Source organism: Molossus molossus, unplaced genomic scaffold (genome assembly GCF_014108415.1).
Source record: "Molossus molossus isolate mMolMol1 unplaced genomic scaffold, mMolMol1.p scaffold_m16_p_10, whole genome shotgun sequence".
Lineage (NCBI taxonomy): Eukaryota > Metazoa > Chordata > Mammalia > Chiroptera > Molossidae > Molossus > Molossus molossus.
Window position 1 is genome coordinate 963,291 of NW_023425345.1, and position 19,126 is coordinate 982,416.

The window sequence follows — 19,126 nt, forward strand, 5'->3', positions numbered from 1 at the left end:
ACAGCTGCTCACAAACACCCTGGATGGATGGATGGATGGATGGATGGATGGATGGATGGCCCCCACTTGCTTGTGGGTTAAATGGGGGAGATCGCCCTTTTTCATTTGGTCACTCACTGTCCGGAGGGACACAGCCTGGCCTGCAGGGCTCCCTCCACCCCACTGTGCATTTCTGCAGTTCTCACATACCCCGTTTTCCAGCCCTCTCCAACTTGCTGCCCCCCACGCATCCTCCTCTGGGTCTCACCCGAGAAGCCACCTTCTCCAGAGGGTCCTTCCTCAGCCCCGTGGCCCTGTTCTCCGAGGACTTCCTGTTTCCCGAGCGTGCCCTGGGACTGGGGGCTGCCGGGGTGTCTGCGGGCCCAGGCACAGGTGCTGTGACCGAGAGCTCCCGCATGATGGCCTCACGTCCAGCCCGGGTCCTGCACCAGCCACAAACATGCCCTGTGCCAGAGGCGGGAGTCCAGTCCGGCATCCAAGGACCTCAGGCGCCATCACTTCCAGCCCCGGAGGCCTCAACTCATGGACAAAAGAGCAAGGTGGGTCCAGGAAGGCCTCCCTCCCGCGGGCCTCGAGGCCCCGAGAATGGCGTGCCTGAGACCCAGGGCCTCCGCCAGACTGGCCCTAAAATGAAATTAGGGGCACTTTCCCAAGTAGAATCTACAAAAAAGTAAAGCAGGCACCTACGGACAAGGCCAGCCCTGCAGCCCCCTGGAATGAGCATGCGCTGGAGCCCGCCCCGGCCTGCAGCCTGTCTGCCTTCCGAGCCTTCCTCCCATGAAGAAGGGCCCTGTGTCACCTTCACAACGGAGGACAGGTCCCGAGGGAGCCACACAGGAACAAGGCAGCACTCCACCCACCCCACCTCCAGGCTGGGGTTCAGAAACCCCCACACTGCTTCTCTAAGAGGTCCGCCTGCTGGGTTCTCTGCTCTCCCCAAAGGGCCAGCTTCTAGGACCCCCACCTATGAGATGGTGCTCATGGCCCTAGAGGAAGTTGGGGCCTGTGCCCTCCCAGGGCCATGCGACCCAGCCTGGTGATCAGGGGGGCCTGCTCTGGACACCACGCCCGTCACAGCTGTGACCTCCCTGGGCTGCACCAGGACCCCCAGACACCAAGAGGATCTGAGTTCAGAGAGAGCGGTGGACGGGGCCGGGCAGCCTAGTCCCGGACCAGCTCTCACGCGAACCTGCTGTGTGCGCGTGCGTGGGTCCTCACACCTGCCCGGGCCTCACACCTGTCCAGGCCTCACACCTGTCCGGGCCTCACACATGTCCGGGCCTCACACCTGTCCGGGCCTCACACCTGCCCGGGCCTCACACCTGTCCAGTCCTCACATCTGTCCGGGCCTCACACCTGTCCGGTCCTCACACCTGCCTGGGCCTCACACCTGCCCGGGCCTCACACCTGCCCGGGCCTCTGTGTCCTCACCAGGCAAGCCCGGCAGCGTGTGGATAAAGGAGGAGGAGGGTGTTCTAGGAACACAGGGAGCCCCCGGGCAGGGCCAGGAATGTATCCATCTCCACCCTGGGCCACCCATCCCTCTCAGGCCCTCAGCGAAAATCCAGGAAGGGGAAAGGGTCCCCGCCCGGGCACACAGGGCCCCAGCTCGTGCTCCTGCCTTGGCCGCACTGCTGCCACCCCGAGTGTTTCCCATCAGCCCCGAAGGGCAGGTGGCAGAGCGCGCCAGTCCTTGAAGGACCTCTGCTTTCTCAAGGGAAGCATGGGGGGGCAGGGGGTTACAGACAAGGGGGGGAGGGAAGAGAGTCAGCCCAAGAACGGGGTTCAAACCCACCCTGCGGCCTGTGGCAAGTCCCTTCCCCTCGCTGGGCCTCAGTCTCCCCGCCTGTATAATGAGGAATGTGAACTGGACCAGGGGTTTCCAACCTAAATACCACGAGGGGGCAGCTGGAACTCAGCGCCCCCACCCCCAGGATGCCGGAGGACATCCTGGGCCTGGGGTTGCCAGGTCCTCAGGGTTTGTAAAGCAAAGCCAGAAGTCTGCTTTTATATGCAATCACATCATTTTTTAATATTTGTAAAACATTCTCCAGGCCAAATGAAACAGGACTCTGGGCCAGCGTCAGCTCACAGGGCATCTCTCTGCAACTTCTCACTCGTCCCGCCCACCCGCCAGCCTCGGTGACCCCGGTGCTCCGGCATGATGTCAGTCAATAGCGTGACACGTGGGTCCCAGAAGCCAGGAGGCCCCCCGGTGCGTGGCCCCGCCCCCCGGCCACCCACAGCCGCGTCCCTGCCGGCCCCACCCGAGCCGCCCACTTACATCTGCACGTGCGGTGGCTGGAAGCGGCCCTGGTTGATGTTGTAGAAGGTGAAGGCTTGGGTGGGGTTGGAGCTGTACTCGTCCACCTCGATGACGAGCCGGCTGTGCTGGTGCCTCCGGGCGGCCAGCACGTGGGACTGGGAGAACGCCATGCCCAGGCCGCAGGGCAGGAGGGCCAGGGCCTCTGCCTTCAGGATGCCGGGGTCCCACCTAGCGCGCCACATGGACCTCCGCTGGCCGCCTGGGCATCTCCCGCCGCCGCCGCCACCGCCGCCCGGCCCTGCGCCAGACCTGGAAACAGACTGAGGAGACGGAGCAGAACCGTGCGACAGTTAATCTGTTTGGGATTTGCTTTATTTAATGTCAGATGAAGATTTAGAAAGAGGGCGGGGGGAGAGAGGAAAAAAACACAGTCGTACAGCTCAAAAACTCATTACAAATCTTTCCAACTCAGCAGTTTGATGAATATACTTTGGTAAAAAGAAAAGGGAAGGAGGGAGGGACAAACCCCAGCGCCGTGGATGGATAGACGCATGGTCCAACACGTTTAAACACTTAGGGCTTTTTTGTGTTGTTGTTTTTTGCCTTCGACCAAATCCCCCGAGCCCACCGGGTGTCCTGAGATGGGCAGGATAATGGCTGGTATTCTGCAAACAGGTAAGGTGAGTTTCACTTTTCCGTATTGGGGAATAGGAAGGATTCCCTTCCAACCCCCCCCCCCCCAGGCCCCCAGACACACCCACTCCCGCACGGCCCCACACCCACCCGGATGCAGGCCTGAGCAGGTGGGCCGCATCGGCGCACATTCCTTCCTCAACGTCAATTTTGCCCAAAGATATCTGTTAGCTGCGCCTGCGAAGGGATTTTCCCAGACAGATTGCCTGCACCAGCTCAGCTCAGCGGGTGGCCAGCGTAGGGGGGGAAGGGGAGCAGGGGTCCACCCTTCAAAACACCCTCCCGAGTGCCTTTTTAAGGATCTCGGGAATTCTGTCCACCTGCAAATCCACTTAGAATCTCGGCTCCTGATGCTATCAATTTTTGTTTATTTGTTTCATTGGAAAGTGGGGTTTGCATTCGTACATACTGGACTGAAACGTCCCTCAGACTGATTCCAAGTCAGCTGTGTGAAATCCTGGAGACATGCCGGTCCTGCCCCACACACACCAGACAGGGCGCCAACGCTCCCCGCCCCCCCCCCCCCCCCGCAAGGCCATCTATTTCTGCCCCTCTGTCCCACAATTATTTTTTTAACTGTGTAAATAAGAAATTACTCGAATGTTGTTTTGTTTCCGGCTGGGTCATTAGGACCCCCCGATGACTCCATGTGCACTGACTTAACCAAGGAGCAAAGAACGTAACTGAAACCGCCCTGGACAGTCACATCCCAGTCACGTCAAACAAAGAAAAATCCTCTTTGCTTTGCGCATGGAAAAAGAACCGACACAGTCAGAAAACAAATTAGATTAGGAAAATGACAAAAATTAGAGGCTGGAGAACATTTTAATTACATGCAAAGGAGAAATGGATTATTAATTTTTTTTAAAATCTCAACAATCATGCCCATACAAGGTGCAATAAATAGCAATATCCTTCTCCTTAATCCCTCCTCCCCCAAAAAACGCACCCTGATTCACAGCACAGTTCTGTTCTCGTCTCTTGGGAAGACAAGGGGGAAAAAATCTGCGTTTCCCACTGGACCCACTTGTGTCTAAGTGAATCGGTTCCCCCAGTGGACATGGGGGGCAGGTCTCTGAGGTGGGGGCGTCAGCTGTCCTGCAGCGAACTCACACAACCTGTGGGAGCCAGCCCTGCGGTCCTGTCTGGAGCCTGGGGAGGAGCCTACGGCAGCAGACGCCGAGGTCCAGGGCTCCAATGGTCCAGATCTGCACAGGGGTTTGAGCCCTAGCATTGCACTGATTTGCTGTGTGACCTTAAGTCAACTTCCTACCCTCTCTGAGCCTCCGCTTCCTCTTTTGGAAAATGCGTTTAAAAATAAGAACGCCACCTTCCAGGACAGCTGTGCAGGTTAAATGAATGGAAATTCTGAGCATGCCCAGCTAATATTCGATTTGATACTTGTGTATTGGAGGCCTGCTATGAGCAGAGCTGCCCAAGGACGGGGGCATTTGTGGTACAGGGGTGTCTGGTGCAAGCAAAAGAGGCAGCTCTAGGAGCTTGTCTGCAAGTTCTCAGATGCCAGCTCCGCACACACCCCTGCTTTGAATCCTTGCCATGGCTCCACTGTCGGGGACCATGACTCATGGACCCTGAGTAAGTGGCTTAACCAGCCAGAGGCTCTGCTTCCTCAGCCAGGACATGGAGAGACGACTAGAACCTACCCGCACAGTCGTGAAGATTAAATGAGGCGGCTCGTGTAAACTGCTTATCACCGAGCCCAGCACATAGTAAGTGCCCAATAAATGTTAGCTATTACCATGATTATATCATCATCATCACCCCAGGGCCTCTCACAGATACTTCATAAATACTGAATTAGTGAGTAGACAGAAGGAAGGATGGAGGGAGGGATGGAGGCATGGAGGGAGGGAGGGAGGCGGAATATATGAACAGAGTGTCTCGCCAGTCTCCTTCCCTGATGCCAGCACAGGCCTGGCAGAGGGCAGGTGTCAAGAGGGCTCAGCTAAAGGTCAAAGAGTCATCACCCCTCTCCCCCTTTCCCACCCCACAAGTGTGCAAGGAGGCTGGCCAGGTGGGCACAGCCCTTATGAGAGAGGGTCCAAGGGGCCTGCACCCACCCCGCCCTGGGGGCGGGCGCCTGCTTGCCCTGCGTGCCCGAAGCGGGGGAGCCCAGCTCTGCACCAGGGGACTCAGCCAGAAGCGGCAGGCAGCGAGGCGTCCGCTGTGAAACGCTGCATTTCACATAAAGGGGGTTCGCAATGGGCCCTGCTCGGAGAAATCAGGGGAACTGGGAACGCAGAGCCTTCTTTTAATACCCATTTAATATTTATGGAGCAGCAGCAGCGTCAGCCACCGTGCAGAGAACGCAGCCGATCCACGGAGGGGGAGCAGCGATTCCCTACAAACAGCTTTTAGCCGGGAAGCATTTACACCTGGTCCACAAAACAGCACAGCATGCGGGCGATGGGAGGGGGGCTGGGGCCCGCTGGGGAGGGTGCCCAGCTTCCATCCTGGCTCTGCCCAGCAGAGTGACCTCGAGCAAGCCCCACGTCCTGGCTGGACTCTGGTGGAGAAATGGAACGAGAGAGGAGGGTGGGATGGACTGATGAACGCATTTACTTATTCGGCACATATTCACCACGGCCCCACGAGCTGCCGCTGTTCCTGGTGCCAGAGAGAGCAGTAAAAAAGCAAGTAAGTCACTACCCTCAAGGAACTGGGGGCCGGGGGCAGTGAAGTAAACACATAAGTAAATACAAAAGGTACTTTCAGATAAGATGTGCCCGGGAGCGGTAGAACAGGTGATGGAGAGATGAGTGATGGGGAGAGGACTGTCACCTTAAGTTGGATAATCACGAAAGGTCTGTTTGCCTGGCCAGTGTGGCTCAGTGGATTGAGTGTTGTCCCATGGACTGAGAGGTCCTGGTTCAATTCCTGGTCAGGGCACATGCCCGGGTTGCGGGCTCGATCCCCAGTAGGGGGCGTGCAGGAGGCAACCGATGAATGTTTCTCACATCAATGTTTCTGTCTCTCTCTAAAAATAAAAATAAAAATAAACAGAAAAGACTGTCTGAGGAGATGATGTCACCTCAAAGGCAAATGCTGAGAGGGAGCCAGGCATGCCCAGACCTGGGGATAGAGGAGCAGGCAGCGGAAACAGCAAGTGCAAAGGCCCTGAGGCAGAGGAAGCATCCATAATGGTCTCTCTTTGATTGTTACTGTTCTCAGCCACGGGTGAGCTTCCACAATGGCAAAGAGCCTGGACTTCGAGATCAGGAGAAGCAGGGTTCAAATTCGGTTTCAGATGGCGCGGCTGAGCTGTGGGAGGCTGGACAGGTGCACTCTCTGCGCATCTGCTTCCTCATTGCTTACAGAGGGGATAAAGTGAGCCTAGAGCCTGCCCCCCCATAAGGCCCCGTCAGCCCCGAGTGACAGGGTTGGAAACTCCTCCCTCTTTAGGGCTCGCTTTTCAAAGCCCTCCGTCACAGGCGTTTTCTCCCTCCATATCCACCCCTCCCCCCCAGCCTCTTCCTTGTTCATGCTCAGCTGCCTGCGTCCCAGCAGGCAGGCCAGGCTCTGGAAGAGGGACAAGGGCACTGAGCAGTGTCACTATTAGGCGCCGACTGTCTGGACAGCTCATATGTAGGAAGAGGCCAGCTCCAGGCCCTACCGCTCTCCATTGGCCCCACAACCTTGCCTGGCGCTTCCCTGTGCCTCACCAAGGATGACGCCACACCCTCCAGAGCTAAGGTTCCAAAGCATACCTCTGACCAAGGGGCATCCCGCTGCCCTCGGGGAAAGCCCGGCTCCTTACATCAGCTCAGGAGACCGGGTCCATCCCAGACTTCCCCTCACCAGTCCGGCCAAGCTCACCACTCCGGGTGTCCCTGGCACACCAGGACCCCGCCTCTGAGCCTTCACACATGCTGTTCCCTTCGCCTGGCGGGCTCTGGGCACCAACACACACACCTGCTTCCCAGCGCGGGGCCTCGGGGACATCTCATCGACCTCCCCAGGCTGGGCCAGGTACCTCTACCCACAACTGCCCAGGACTGCTCTCACCAAAGCTCCGACACAGTCTCGCCCTGTCCCTGAGCTGCGTGAGACCAAAGGATCCACACACGTGGATGGATGAACGGCAGGGGAGCTGCACAGGCCCTCGGGTCTCTCGGCCCAGATTCTAAGCAGCTTTAACGTGCTCGGATCTCGGTTTTCATCTGTAAACATGCAGATGCTAACATCGCCCTCCCAGGGCCACTGAGGGTCACGGGACATGGTACCCGAAGCAGCAGCTGGCTGAGGGCCCAGCACACAGTAGGTGCTCACTAAACGTCTCTTTTCACTGTGGCTAGAAAGCCCTGATGAACCCCAGGAGCTCTGCAGGGAGCTTCTGAGAACTGAGCAGAGACTTTCAGAGAACTGAGGAACCCCGCTTCCCCACCTGGAACCCTGAGTCCCGGCCCCTCCGTCCCACCCACACCCGGTGGGTCACCTGTTATTCTACTTCCCCAGATGTGAGGCTGGACACAGCCAGGACCACCAGACCAGTTTTTCTAGGCAAGCTCTCAGCATCCCCTCACCCGGGGCACCGTGGGACCCTGATCGGCCCTGAGACACCCACAGACCCCACTCCAGGGCAGGCCTTGTTTTGGGACCCAAATGGCATCGATGTGAAACTGACCCTCCTCGGGCTCATGGCCCAGCAGGGGCAGCCAGACAGATGAACAGAGCAGCTCAGAACCCTGTTGTGAGGAGGTGGAGGGAGGGGGCCCCACCAAACTATGAGGCCAGCCAGCATGGGCCAAAGGCCCACAGAGGAGAGACTAAGAAGGGCCTTGGCTTACACGGATCATCTTAACAGCAGGGGCGGTGGGGAGGGATTTGCAAAAAAAAAAAACCTGGGCCAGTCCAGCAGCCCAAAGCAGTCCAAGTGTGTGCACGAACCTATGAGGCTCGGCCAGGTGTTGCCGACCTGCAGAGCTCAGGTCGAGGTCCCTGGCCGTGGAGGCATCCGCTACCACCTGACCCCGGCTGCCCAGAGCCCACGTGGGCACCCAGGCAGTCTAGTCCGTGCCTGTTGCCCCGTCAGTCATTATTCCCAGCATCCTCTCTGGCTCTCAAAAGTGTCCCCATTTCAAGAGTTGAAAATGTCCTATAGGGTATAAAGGTCACCGTTTTCAAAGCCAACTCGAGGCTGTTCGTTTAAGGCAACCACCTCCAAGGGCCACCCTCTTCCTGTCATGGGCACGTTGGTGATGCTAGGACGATGTTGTGTTGTCCTGAGTCCGGAACGTGGGTGATCAGCTATGACTACACGGGGACAATTGCCTATCAAACAGGAGCCCCACAGAAACACCTGCGCCAACAGCCTTCCCCGCGACAGCCCAGCTCGGGAACGCCTTCTCCGGGACCCCAGCCCATCTCTGCTCCCACTTCTCTTCCCCGCCCTGCACCCGAGGAGGGGCAGCCAGCAGCCCTGCGCCTCCCGCCGGCCAGCCCAGCCATCACCCAGGCTGCCCAGAGCCCTCTCCGTGGAGGGCACTGCTCTCTGAGGCTCTTATTGATAACTTAGTTGCAAAATGTCACGGAAAAATCACAGTAACCTCTCCTAAGTCGTCTCCCCTGCACTCAAGCAAAATGCAGGGGAACTCACATTTAACAGAAAGCTGCCCAGGTGCGGGGCTGCCAGGGGCTGGCAAGGACTGGTTTGGAAGCCATGCCTCCACACAAGCTCAAAAATCACCTTTCAAGTGGTTTTGTATCTTGTTTTGCTTGTGTCTGAAAATATGCAATTGACTAGTTGGTCGTTGAAAATGCCATAAAGGATAAAAATAAAATAAAATAATAAACAGAAGAACTCAAAGGAAAAGCAAAAAATCCACAACCCAGTGGGGGGGATCAGAGCCCGTCCCGCCAGGTCCCCAAACGCTCGGCCGCCCGCGCTGACTGTGGGTGTCCGCGGAAGGAGAGCCGGGCCTGCAGCTGGCTTAGCCGCCAAGTCCAATGAGCTGATGCGCTCCGGTGATGAAGGCATCCAGAAATATTGAGAAAATTGGACCATGTTCCTTGAAAAAGGATCAGCCACGAGTCACTTTAAAGCATTTACCACTTAAAAACCTTTTAGCGGGGCCCCTTTTGAAGGATGACTACATGATTTTAAATTACACTTTCTAATTCCTCGCCGCCGCCCCCCCCGCCCCCCACCCTGCCAGTTGCTGCCGCTTCATTTTCCAATTATGTACTTTTATTTCAGAATGATGAAGAGTGCTACTTACTGGATCATGTCCTGTCTGCCACTAATAGCTGCTCACTTATTCCTTTAACTTGAGCTATGCATGCCGTCCCTTCTCCCGGCCCGTCTTCAGATCCTGGGTATTCTCCGTACGCACAGCACCGAGCGAGCCAGAGACGCGAAGGAACCCAGAGAGCTCGGGCTGAGAAATCTGTTTGTAAACCAGTGCTCTGCTCCATAAGTTATTCTAATTCTTGGTGCTTTCTCTACCCACCCAGAAGATCAGCAATCACATAAATAATAGTGAATGGACTGATTTTTCTCCTGCAAAGTGCTATGTCCTAGTTTTTGAAATAAAGCACTTGGAGATTCGCGTATCTGTGGAGTCGGATCGGGAAGCCGCTCGGGTCTGTTTCAAACGTGCCCACACACAAAAGGAAATAAGAGGTACATGTGTGAAAACCAGCATTCCGCACCCCCCTCCACAAACACGTCAAGTCGCACTCACCGTGAATGGGGGCTCGGGGAGGGGAGGCGAGAGGGTCTCGGTGGTTCGGCATTCAAATACAATTTGCAAAGAAAGTGAACGTGGATTTACAGTTCTCATGGAAATCTATTAAACAGATGTCACCGAGCATAATCAAATCGGCACTATGGTAATTCTACACTTATGTCTGAGGCTGAGGTTTTGCCATTTTTATGATCAATTTAAGTGTATTTTTTGTGATCATGCGGGAATTTGCAATTAAAGATTAAACCTCCCAAGTATGATCAATTAACTCATGTGTCTGAATGACAAAGTTATAAAAGCAAAACTCCATTTTCCACCCACCCCCTTTGTGCAGGGAGCTAGGGTGGAGGAGGGACGCGGCCTATCCCACGAGCCCTGCCACGTGCCCACAGCACAAGGGGACGGCAGGGTGCGGGCAGGCGGGCAGCCGGTGCAATACAGTTTGCAGCCTTGCAGGCTACGGCACAGCTGCAAGACGCGAAAGAAGGAAACGAAGGAGAACGGACGGGTGTGTTGAAAATGCAAAGCTGGCACCGTTCTCCTCTTAAAGTGATGAAATTAGCATGGGTGATGCCACACGTGTTCCATGTGCCTCCACACCGAGCCCCCGTCCTCCTTGGAAAGCGAGGACCGAGACGGGAAGACGTGCGGCAGACACGAGCCCCCAGGTGTGGGCTGGGTCGGAAGACAGGGGCCCATTCAGTCCTTGGCGCTGAACTCAGGGTAGCACCATCGACCCGAGGGGAGACCTCTCTTCTTGTAGCTGCTCCTCCTTATGATGTATGACCAGGCTCTGACATCCAGCTGGCCAAGTTCACATTCAAGAAAGCCCCCAAAGAGTCATTCGCAGAAAGGTATGGAGAGAGCAGAGAACTGGCAAGTCACTCTCTGAGTTCAAAATTAACACACAGCCTGGCCAGTGTGGCTCGACGGTTGAGCATTGACCCACGCACCGAGAGGTCACCGGTTCGATTCCCGGTCAGGGCACATGCCCAGGTTGGGGGGCATGCAGGAGGCGGCTAATCGATGCTTTCTCATCGATGCTTCTATCTCTCCCTCTCCTTTCCTCTCTCTCTCTCAAATCAATAAAGAAAAAAAAATTTTAAAGAAAAAAGGAAACACAGATTCTCAATTGAAGATTTTTTTCCATGCGATCGGACCATCCTCGTTGGCCAGAAATATTTTAAATGGAATAAAGCATAACTAAGTCTTGTCTCATTAGGGGGAAAAAGTCAAAATAAGGCAAAACATTTGTTTTGGCAGCAGAATGGCCAGGTCACTGGGGAGAGCCACCATGAATCAAATTAACCGAGGAACTATTTATACCTTCCCTCCAACACCACCTCCCCAAAAAAGGGCCTCTCTTCTTTTCCTTCTCTTGGGGCCGCTTTTGCTTTTTCCTTTTTTTTTAATTTTTTTTCCCCACTTCTTCAGACCCAAGTCAAACATTTCAGTGGCAGCCTGGAGAGGGTGCCAGCTGGTGGTCTCCTTCTGAGGGACATCCGCCCCACAAGAACCACAGCTGCAGGAAACTGCACTCAGAGTGACCCAGCGTAGTCCAAACACAGGGGATGTGGCTACATAAAGCTCTCCCTTCACCCTGCCCTGCCCCTGCCCGCCCCCCACGTGTTCGGACGGTCCCTTCCTAGAGAGCAAGGGATTTCGCCGGAAGGAAGACCGCACAAGCAGCCAGTCCCTCATCTGAGATGCTATGAACGGTGACCTGTGGGCACAGAGTAAGACCAAGAACCCATCCCTAGCTCCTGTCCCTGGGCAGCCCCTTCCCCCAGGGTTCCTTGCTCCAGAGGTGCAGGCAGACAAAGGTACCAATTGCCAAACAGAGAGATCTCAGGGAGAAGAATGGAGAGAGGGGATGCTTGAAAAGACCCTTTTTCTGTTCCCGGGAAGGGAGGGGCGGTGGAGGAGACATGTCACATTGTCACATTAAAGATTTTGACAGACAATTCAGGGATAACGCAGAAATTCCACCCTTAACTGCAGCTCGCCACAACTTGAAAGGCATTAACTAACCTCCACTAATTGCATGTTTTTCTGTGCATAATATTTACTTGTTAAAAGTCTTTGCCTGGCCGATTAATTTCCTCTGCCCCGCTATTCATGATCAGTTCACAGGCCTGAAATTGGAGGAATGATACCATTTTGATAGATTAAAAGATGATTGCACTTTGGGGAGGGTTTTCTTTTTTCTGCCAGTCCAGAACCCGCACCCAGAATGCTGATTTTTCTCCTTGAATGCTACCCTTCAGTGAAATCCTGCTGCCATCCTTACCTCCTCAGACAATTGCAGAGACATGTGCCCTGCGTGAGGTGGGCACACCAGGGGCCATCACTGCCTGAAAGGGGAGGTAGCAAGTTCAAGGGAAAACCAATGAACTTAAATTACTTGCATCGGATGAAGATTTAATAGTCTCACGGGTGGGCTGGGAAATTTTTTACAAGCAGGCTTTTCTTGAATGGTTATTCTATATGTTGTCTGTGCAAGCAGAAAGACCCCTGAACCCCATCTTTTACCTAAACGTAGAGCTGGTCTATCTGTCCATGATCACAGCCCACAGGGCATCGGCTGGGGGCTGTGAGCGATTCTGGGTGCACACACAGCAGTTACATCTGAGCTATGGCAGCCCCCATGACGGTGAGACTCTGAACCTGCCCAAGTTGACATTTCAGGGATCTAGTTCAATTCAGGTCTGCCAAGGCCCCTGGGGCTGAGAAATAAATAGGAAGGCACCTCAAATACACGATGAAACCTCTGACTGCATTATCACCTTTTGACTAGCCATCATCCAATTAATGTCCCTCTGCCGAGTGAGCACTCAAATAGATGTAACCATTTCACAGAAGCCCATCTTGAGAAAAAAGACTTTACAAGTGTTGTGGGGCTGCCACTCAGAAAGCCAATTTGCAGGGAGCCAGGCGTCATGAAGCAGTTTATTATGCGGGGCTCTCACCCCACGGTGCTCTGTGCGCCGCGCCCGGCTCCAGAATGCTTCTGATCACCACCGGCTGGTCTAAAGCCCTGGGGTGTTCTCCACGCCAGAAGCCTGCCTCAGCCCCGCCAAGTCCACCATCCCTCCCCAAATGGTCCCCTAGTGTTTGGCTCCTGTGGACCAAGGCCTGGCTTCCAACTTGGATGTGGCAATCAGCCGCTGGCCTCCGACATCCCCAAAGCCTGTTAGCCCATGGGACAAGTTATTCAGGAAATTGGTTTATTTATTAATTTTTAATTTTTTATTTTTTTGCAAAGACCGATCAGAGTGTTGACACTGGTGGTGCCTGCCTGTGCTCCCAGTGTGGCAGAGCCCGGCTAACAAGTCTCCCATCACTATTCAAGTCCTGCCAAGCCAGTTCAAACCATTCACCAACCGGCCCACTTTTGTTCCCAGTTTAATTTCATAATTGCTCGACACTTAACAAGCTCTCCTCTGGGCAGTTTCACAGGGGCCTTGGAAATGGGAGGAGGAGGCAACCAAGCTCCTGGAGGGGAACTGGGGGCGGGTCTGACCCAGCACAGGGGAAGAGACATCCCAGAGAGGTCAGCTGGGCAGAGCTGGGGGCCAGTGCCAGGGTGGGGCCTGCTGGTCCCACCTCAGGCCGCCCAGCAGAGTGGAAGGGGGATGGGAGAGGACGCAGATGAGTTTACCACCCCAAGCCAGCCTTGGCCTGCCACAGTCGCCTGGACACATCGGCTCTCTGTCTCCACCAGGGCAGAGGGAGACTGAGCATGAATTCCCTCTCCTGTAACAAGTCCCAGAATAAACACACAAGAGACAGAACTGCTCCTTAGCAGGGGCATTCCGTGAAATATTGCCTGTGAGGGCTGGGCCTGTCTGGTTAGCCACTGATCCCCTGGGCCAGGCACACAGCAGACAGCAATAAATATGTGTGGAATGAGTGAGCGGATAGATGGACCGGCGGATGGATGGATGAATGGACAGACCGATGGAGAGAGGAAGGGAGGAGGGAGTTTCCAGCAACTGCTAGCTAGCAAAAGTGACCACCAGACCAGTATGAGTGCCCCCTCCCTTGCCACCAAGTACCAGCAGGAGCCTCGCTGCGCACAGTAGGCTCTCAAGGACCAGGGGCCGCTACGGTCGCAATGATCACCATCACTTGCACCCACCAGCCCGCTGCCTCCGCCAACTACTCCGCCAGCAGCCAGCAGTGACCGGCGAGCTGGGGAAAAGTTTCGCTGACCCCTCGGCCCCAATCAGAGTCCAGCGCCCGGCCGAGCCCCTCCCGCAGCCCCCGCTCGGCGGGCAGGACAGCGGGGATGCGCGGCCGGGCACCGGCACCAGCCGGAGGCAGCCAAACTAACTTTGCGGGCGCCCCTGCGCCGCGCCGCTGGCGTCACCCGGCGCCCGGAGAGGGTCCCGGCCGCGCCCCCGCCGCCTCCCGCCCGCGCGCCCGGCCCGCGCCCCGCCCCGCCCCCACGCGGCCCTACCTGGCCCCGGGCTCCTCTTCGGCGGCCGCGGCGGCCGCGAGCAGCAGCGCGCACGGAGGGAGGCAGGGGCCCGGCTCCGGGGAGGAGAGCGAGCAGGGGCGGGGGCTTCTCCGGCGGCGGCCGCCTAGCCGCGCGTCCGAGGCAGCAAGTGGGAGCCAGACTCCTCCTTCGGGGGGCGGGGGGCTCCCCGCTGCCCCCTCCCTCGCCCGCCCGCCGCGCGGCTCCGAGCCTCCCCGACTCCCCCGCCCGCCTCCCGCCTCCCCCAGCCGCGGCGCCGGGAGGGGCGCGCTCTCGCCCTCGGTCCCGGGCCCTGAGCGGCCGCCCGCCTGGGCCCCCGCCACGCAGGCCTCGGCCCCCGGCCCCCGCCCAGGCCCGGCGCCCGCATCCCGCCGCCAAGGGGCGGGGAGCGCGGGAGCGGCCCGGACGAGGGACGAGGAGCGGGACCCGCGCTGCGGAGAAGGGCCGGCGGCCGCCCGCTGCTCCCGGCCCCTCGGCTGCCCGCCCCCACCCCGGCCGGCCGCGCGCGGGGTGGGCGTGGAGCGGGGTGGGGGCGCTCTCACCTCTGCATCTGCGGCCGCCACGGCGGGCACCGCGTGCTGGGGCCCGCACGGCTCCTTCCGGGGCGCCGGGGCCCCTGCGCCAGGCCCGGACCCCTCCCAGAGCCGCCAGGGCACCCTGCTTGGGACCCCTTCTGCCGGCAGTCAGAGAATACACCCTCCGCCCCGTTTGGGGGAGACATGGACCCCAGCTCCTAGGCTGCATAGGCCCGGCGCCCCTCCTGTGCCCCCATCTCTTAACCCCGGGGGATCCCAAATTCCCAATTCCAGGTACAGCGGTGGGAGGCACCCTGGAGTGGGGCAGGTAAGCAGTGGAGACCTGAGACCCTGGCCCCTGGTTTGAAGAAGGCCCAGGCTTATTGGGGAGGGGGAAGAACATCCTCAGCAGGGGTGCTCCCATCCTGGGGAGTCTGAGAGGACCTGTGACCTCTAACCCCTGCCACCAGTGTCCAGAGGTGTCCACTGGGCCTCACAGGGCACCGAGCACAGGTCAGACCCAGACCAGCCAGACTGAAAGGGGGTGAAGAAGGGGGTGTGGCCTCTGAGGCCCTTCTAAAGCACCTCAACAAATGTCTGTGGGTGCACCTCCCCCCACGTTCACAGCACGCGGTGCCTCCCACTCCTGCGCTCGTCACCGCATCAGACGCAGTCCCAGATGGACCCCCTGTGTGGGCGTCGGCCTGGCCTGCCTGGGGAGAGCCCAGTCTGGTAGGAGGCGGACAGGGACACAGAAAAACTCCCCTCGCAGGTGCAGGAGTGGAAGTGGGGACAGCTTCTGGGGTGGTTTCCTGAAGGTGGACACTCCCCAGTATGCCAAGGGAGAAGGTATGGGAGGCATTGCCGCAGAGGGGAGAGTATGCAAAGGGCTCGGGGTGTCTGGGATGGGCTGGAGGAAGAGGAAATGGGGGGCGCAGGAGTCCGGAGGGGCAGGAGAAGAGCCTTGGATGCCGCCTAAGGGGATGGACTATCAGTGGGGAGCCACGGAAGGTTTTTGAGCAGGGGCATGACTTGGTCAGGTTTTTTTGTTTTTGTTTTTTTTTGAGTTTGCGCTGGTGGCCCTGACAGAGGGAGAGGTCAGGGCTGTGGGGATGGCAGTTATGGGTAGAAGCTTGGACTGGGGCCCTGAGGCCAGAGACGGGGACAGGAACTGTCCACGGGGGTCTCAGGAGGGCATCCCCTCCTCTTCCTTGTCCTTGAACCTCACTTCTCTCACACTGTACTGGGGTGATTCTGGGGCAGAGTGAAGAAGCCAGGCTAGAAATACAACCTCAGCGGCAAGGGGGCAGGAGACCTGGGTGGTGGGCACAGAGCTGGCAGGCCCTGTGCTTCCCTGTGGAACGGGGAGCTGCCAGTGTTGCCCAGGGCCAGACCTGGGAAGCAGGTTCCCCTGTGCCCTCGCCCAGCCAGGCAGGCCTCCCCGTTTACTCACGCCACCCCCAGGGGCCACACTGACCTCGAGGTTGCCCAGCTGGAGTCTGCCTGGCCTGTGAGGGTCAGAGCCCCCCCAGTAGGCTGTTCCCAGGCCAGACAGAGCGGGGTGCGGGAGGAGTCACCCGGGAATTTAGGAACGAAACCCCATAGGAGACGCCCACCCTGGGGATGGGGCAGGGCCTCCTGGAAGGGCGCAGGGGCTGGGCCTGGAGGAAAGGGCAGAATGTGGGCAGGGAAGTGAGCCGGGCGGGCATTCCTGACCGTAGGACAGCAGATGTCCAGGAGGAGAGCGGGGACCAGGGGAACCCCTGGAGCATAAGGTCGGTCACACGGGTCCTGGAAGGCCACCGTCAGTGGGCACAGGAGCTCCAGAGGACATGTGAGCAGGACGCTCTGCGGCCTTGTGTAGAGCCCAGGATGAGGCCAGCATCGAGTGAGTGAGTAAATGCGCGAAGGACTGAAGGAAGGAGTGAGTGAATGGAAGGTGAGACCCAGTGACCTAAATTCCCCGAACACACAGGACCTCCCAGCTCCTCCCACAGGGCTGCCTCACTCTGTGGACCAAACGAGGGTCCCAGACTCCGCGGGGAGCTTCTCTCTCCCCCCAGGAGAAAGCACCCCAAGCGTAATGTTTCCTGTTTGGGGTTCCTATTGAGCTCAGTAACCCAAACGACTCCACCTGCTGCCTGCCAAGGACAAAGCCACAGCTTGGCTTGGCCTCCGGAACCCCGAGGACACGTGGTGTGGGGAAGTGGAAAATGTGTGGTCCTGGTCCCTGGAATGAGAGCCAAGTTCTTGTGACACTGACCCCCAAGGCCAGCTTTCCTGCCATCTCCAATCCCACCAGCCCTCCCCTCAGCTCCCAGAACACCATCTCTTACTTTTCTGGAGCATGCATTGACTGAGCACCTACTATATGCCTGGCAGGCAGTAGGAGCTCCCCACCGAAGGGGCCTGCCATTACCTGCACCACCCAGTGCCGGGTGGTGAGCTCTGAGCCTGGCCAGCACCTGCCTGGCCCAGGCCGCTTCTTGGAGGCCGGGCTCCCTCAGGCCCCCGCGCTGCACCCCTCAGGGCTGAAGCTCAGGCGGTGCCCAGTGAATGGGCTCCGACAGGCAGAGGAGGAGGAATGCGGGGTGGGCAGGGTAGACCCACTCCTAAAAGAGCAACCAATCTGGCAAACACAGCAGACATTCTGCTTTTGGGAAAATTTAATAACACAGTGGCACTTGTTCATGGAGACTAATAGAAACACCACACAGTCCCACACTGCGGAACCAGCCAGGGGGCGGCTCGCTTGGCTGGCAGGCACTTCCCAGGCGCCTACTACGTGCTGGAAGCTGGACAGAGACAGAGGAGAAGGCAGACTGTCCGCCCTCGGAGAGGCAGGGGGTCGGCGGTGCTCAGGACACCAGGAAGAGGAGGGCAGCCCGGGGCAGGGAGAAGGACAGCAGGGTCACAGGGACACGAGGAGATGAGGTGTGAGGATCGGTGCAAAAGGGGCAGACCGGCAGAGGGACCAGCCTGTGCAAAGGCGCGGAGTCTCAGAAGAGCATGGTCTGATAGCCACTGGCCAAGAAACTCCCCTCCCGGGAAGGTGCCCCAAGGCAGGGACCGCAGGCCACTTCTGAAAGCCCCGGGTCAGAAGCAAGCTAAGTGTCCAGCCAGAGGGCATCGGCTTCAAAAGTTCTGGTAGGTGCCCTGGCTGGTTTTCTCAGTGGTTAGAGCATCGACCCACAGACCAAAGAGTCTCGGGTTTGATTCTGGTCAAGGGCATGTGCCTCGGTTGCAGTTCATCCCTGGCCCTGGTTGGGGTCATGCAGGAGGCAACCAATTGATGTGTCTCTCACCTCGATATCTCTCTCTCTCTCTCTCTCTCTCTCTCTCTCTCTCTCTCTCTCTTCCCAATCTAGCTGAAGATAAATGGAAAAATATCCTTGGGTGAGGATTTTAAAAAAAATTCTGGTGGGTCCAGGGAATTTCAAGTGGCCAAATCACGCTGCGGAGACGGATGTTGCGGGACCATGGCGGCCATGCCTGTCACATCCGGAACAAGAGAAGGTGACACAGGGGTGAGCCTGATTCTGTGTTTTGAAAAATGAGAAACAAGAAGAAAAGAAGATGTAAGTATGTAGGGCAACGTGTCAACCCTGGGATAAGATTATGGGTGATGGTTTTTAACTTGATTTATGGGAATGCTTTGTCACCCCAACATTTTCGTGATCATCAGAATACCATGGAGGGCGGAGGGCCTTCAGGGAGGGGCCGGAGCCATGGGCAAGGCCTGGGCCATGGAGGGTCTCTGGTGCCTCACTGACAGAGGGCCCTAGACTATCCTGCCGCCTCAGGTCCTGCACGGTGCCTGGCTCACAGCCAGCGTGCAAGACATGGTGTTATTAGCAGATATTCTCTGGGCTCCAACAATATGCCAGACACTCTGTCAGGCCCCCAAAACCACCCTGGCAGGGGAGGCCAGAGGACTTCAGGGGAGGTGGAAGTCAGCATGGGCTGGGGGTAGGGGGCTCCCTGGAGGAGGTGGCCTGGGCTGGGGCTGGGAGCATGAAGCCTGGCTTTGCATTCTTACATCTGCTCCTTCCGCCCTTCAAGGTCTCTGTCTACCCCCTCAGGCCTGTCTGCATCCGACACAGCCCAGAGGCAGGTCAGGTTCAAGCCAGCTGTCTGACGTGGGGCTCGTCCCCGGCCTTTCTCTAGGCCCAGAGCCCAGGGTGAAAAAGCCACACCAGGTCCTGCCCACCTCTGGTCAGGCTCTGGGACAGCCTAACCACAGGTTCAAATCCTACCTCTGCCCCTTTCAGCGTGTGACTCTGAACCTCAGTCTCTTCTTCCTTATTATTTCCAAGCCACGTGATCATCTCTACGATGAGGCAGTGCACAGAGTGCCTGGTACGCAGTTGGCGCTCAGGAAGAAGTGGCTGTTAACACTGGCACAGTTCTAGACACCAGGCTGGGGGGTCTGGATGCTAACACAGTCCTGCCACTGACTTGCTTG

The 19,126-nt window shown here is 57.6% G+C and overlaps 1 protein-coding gene across 3 annotated transcripts in view; it reads right to left on the reverse strand.

Moving 5' to 3' along the window:
- MPPED1 (metallophosphoesterase domain containing 1) overlaps positions 1-14,272 on the reverse strand; it is a 70,252-nt gene extending 55,980 nt beyond the window's left edge. The window contains exons 1-2 of one of the 3 annotated variants that reach the window (XM_036252442.1): positions 14,129-14,272; positions 2,285-2,586 (exon numbers count right to left, since the gene is read on the reverse strand). In XM_036252442.1, the coding sequence (XP_036108335.1) occupies positions 2,285-2,508 (224 nt within the window). In that variant the 5' untranslated portion in view covers positions 2,509-2,586; positions 14,129-14,272. Of the gene's footprint in view, positions 1-2,284; positions 2,587-9,198; positions 9,640-14,128 lie in introns of those variants that run through there. The other 2 variants (XM_036252441.1, XM_036252443.1) reach the window with 2 other exon arrangements.
- Positions 14,273-19,126: the final 4,854 nt, after the last annotated feature.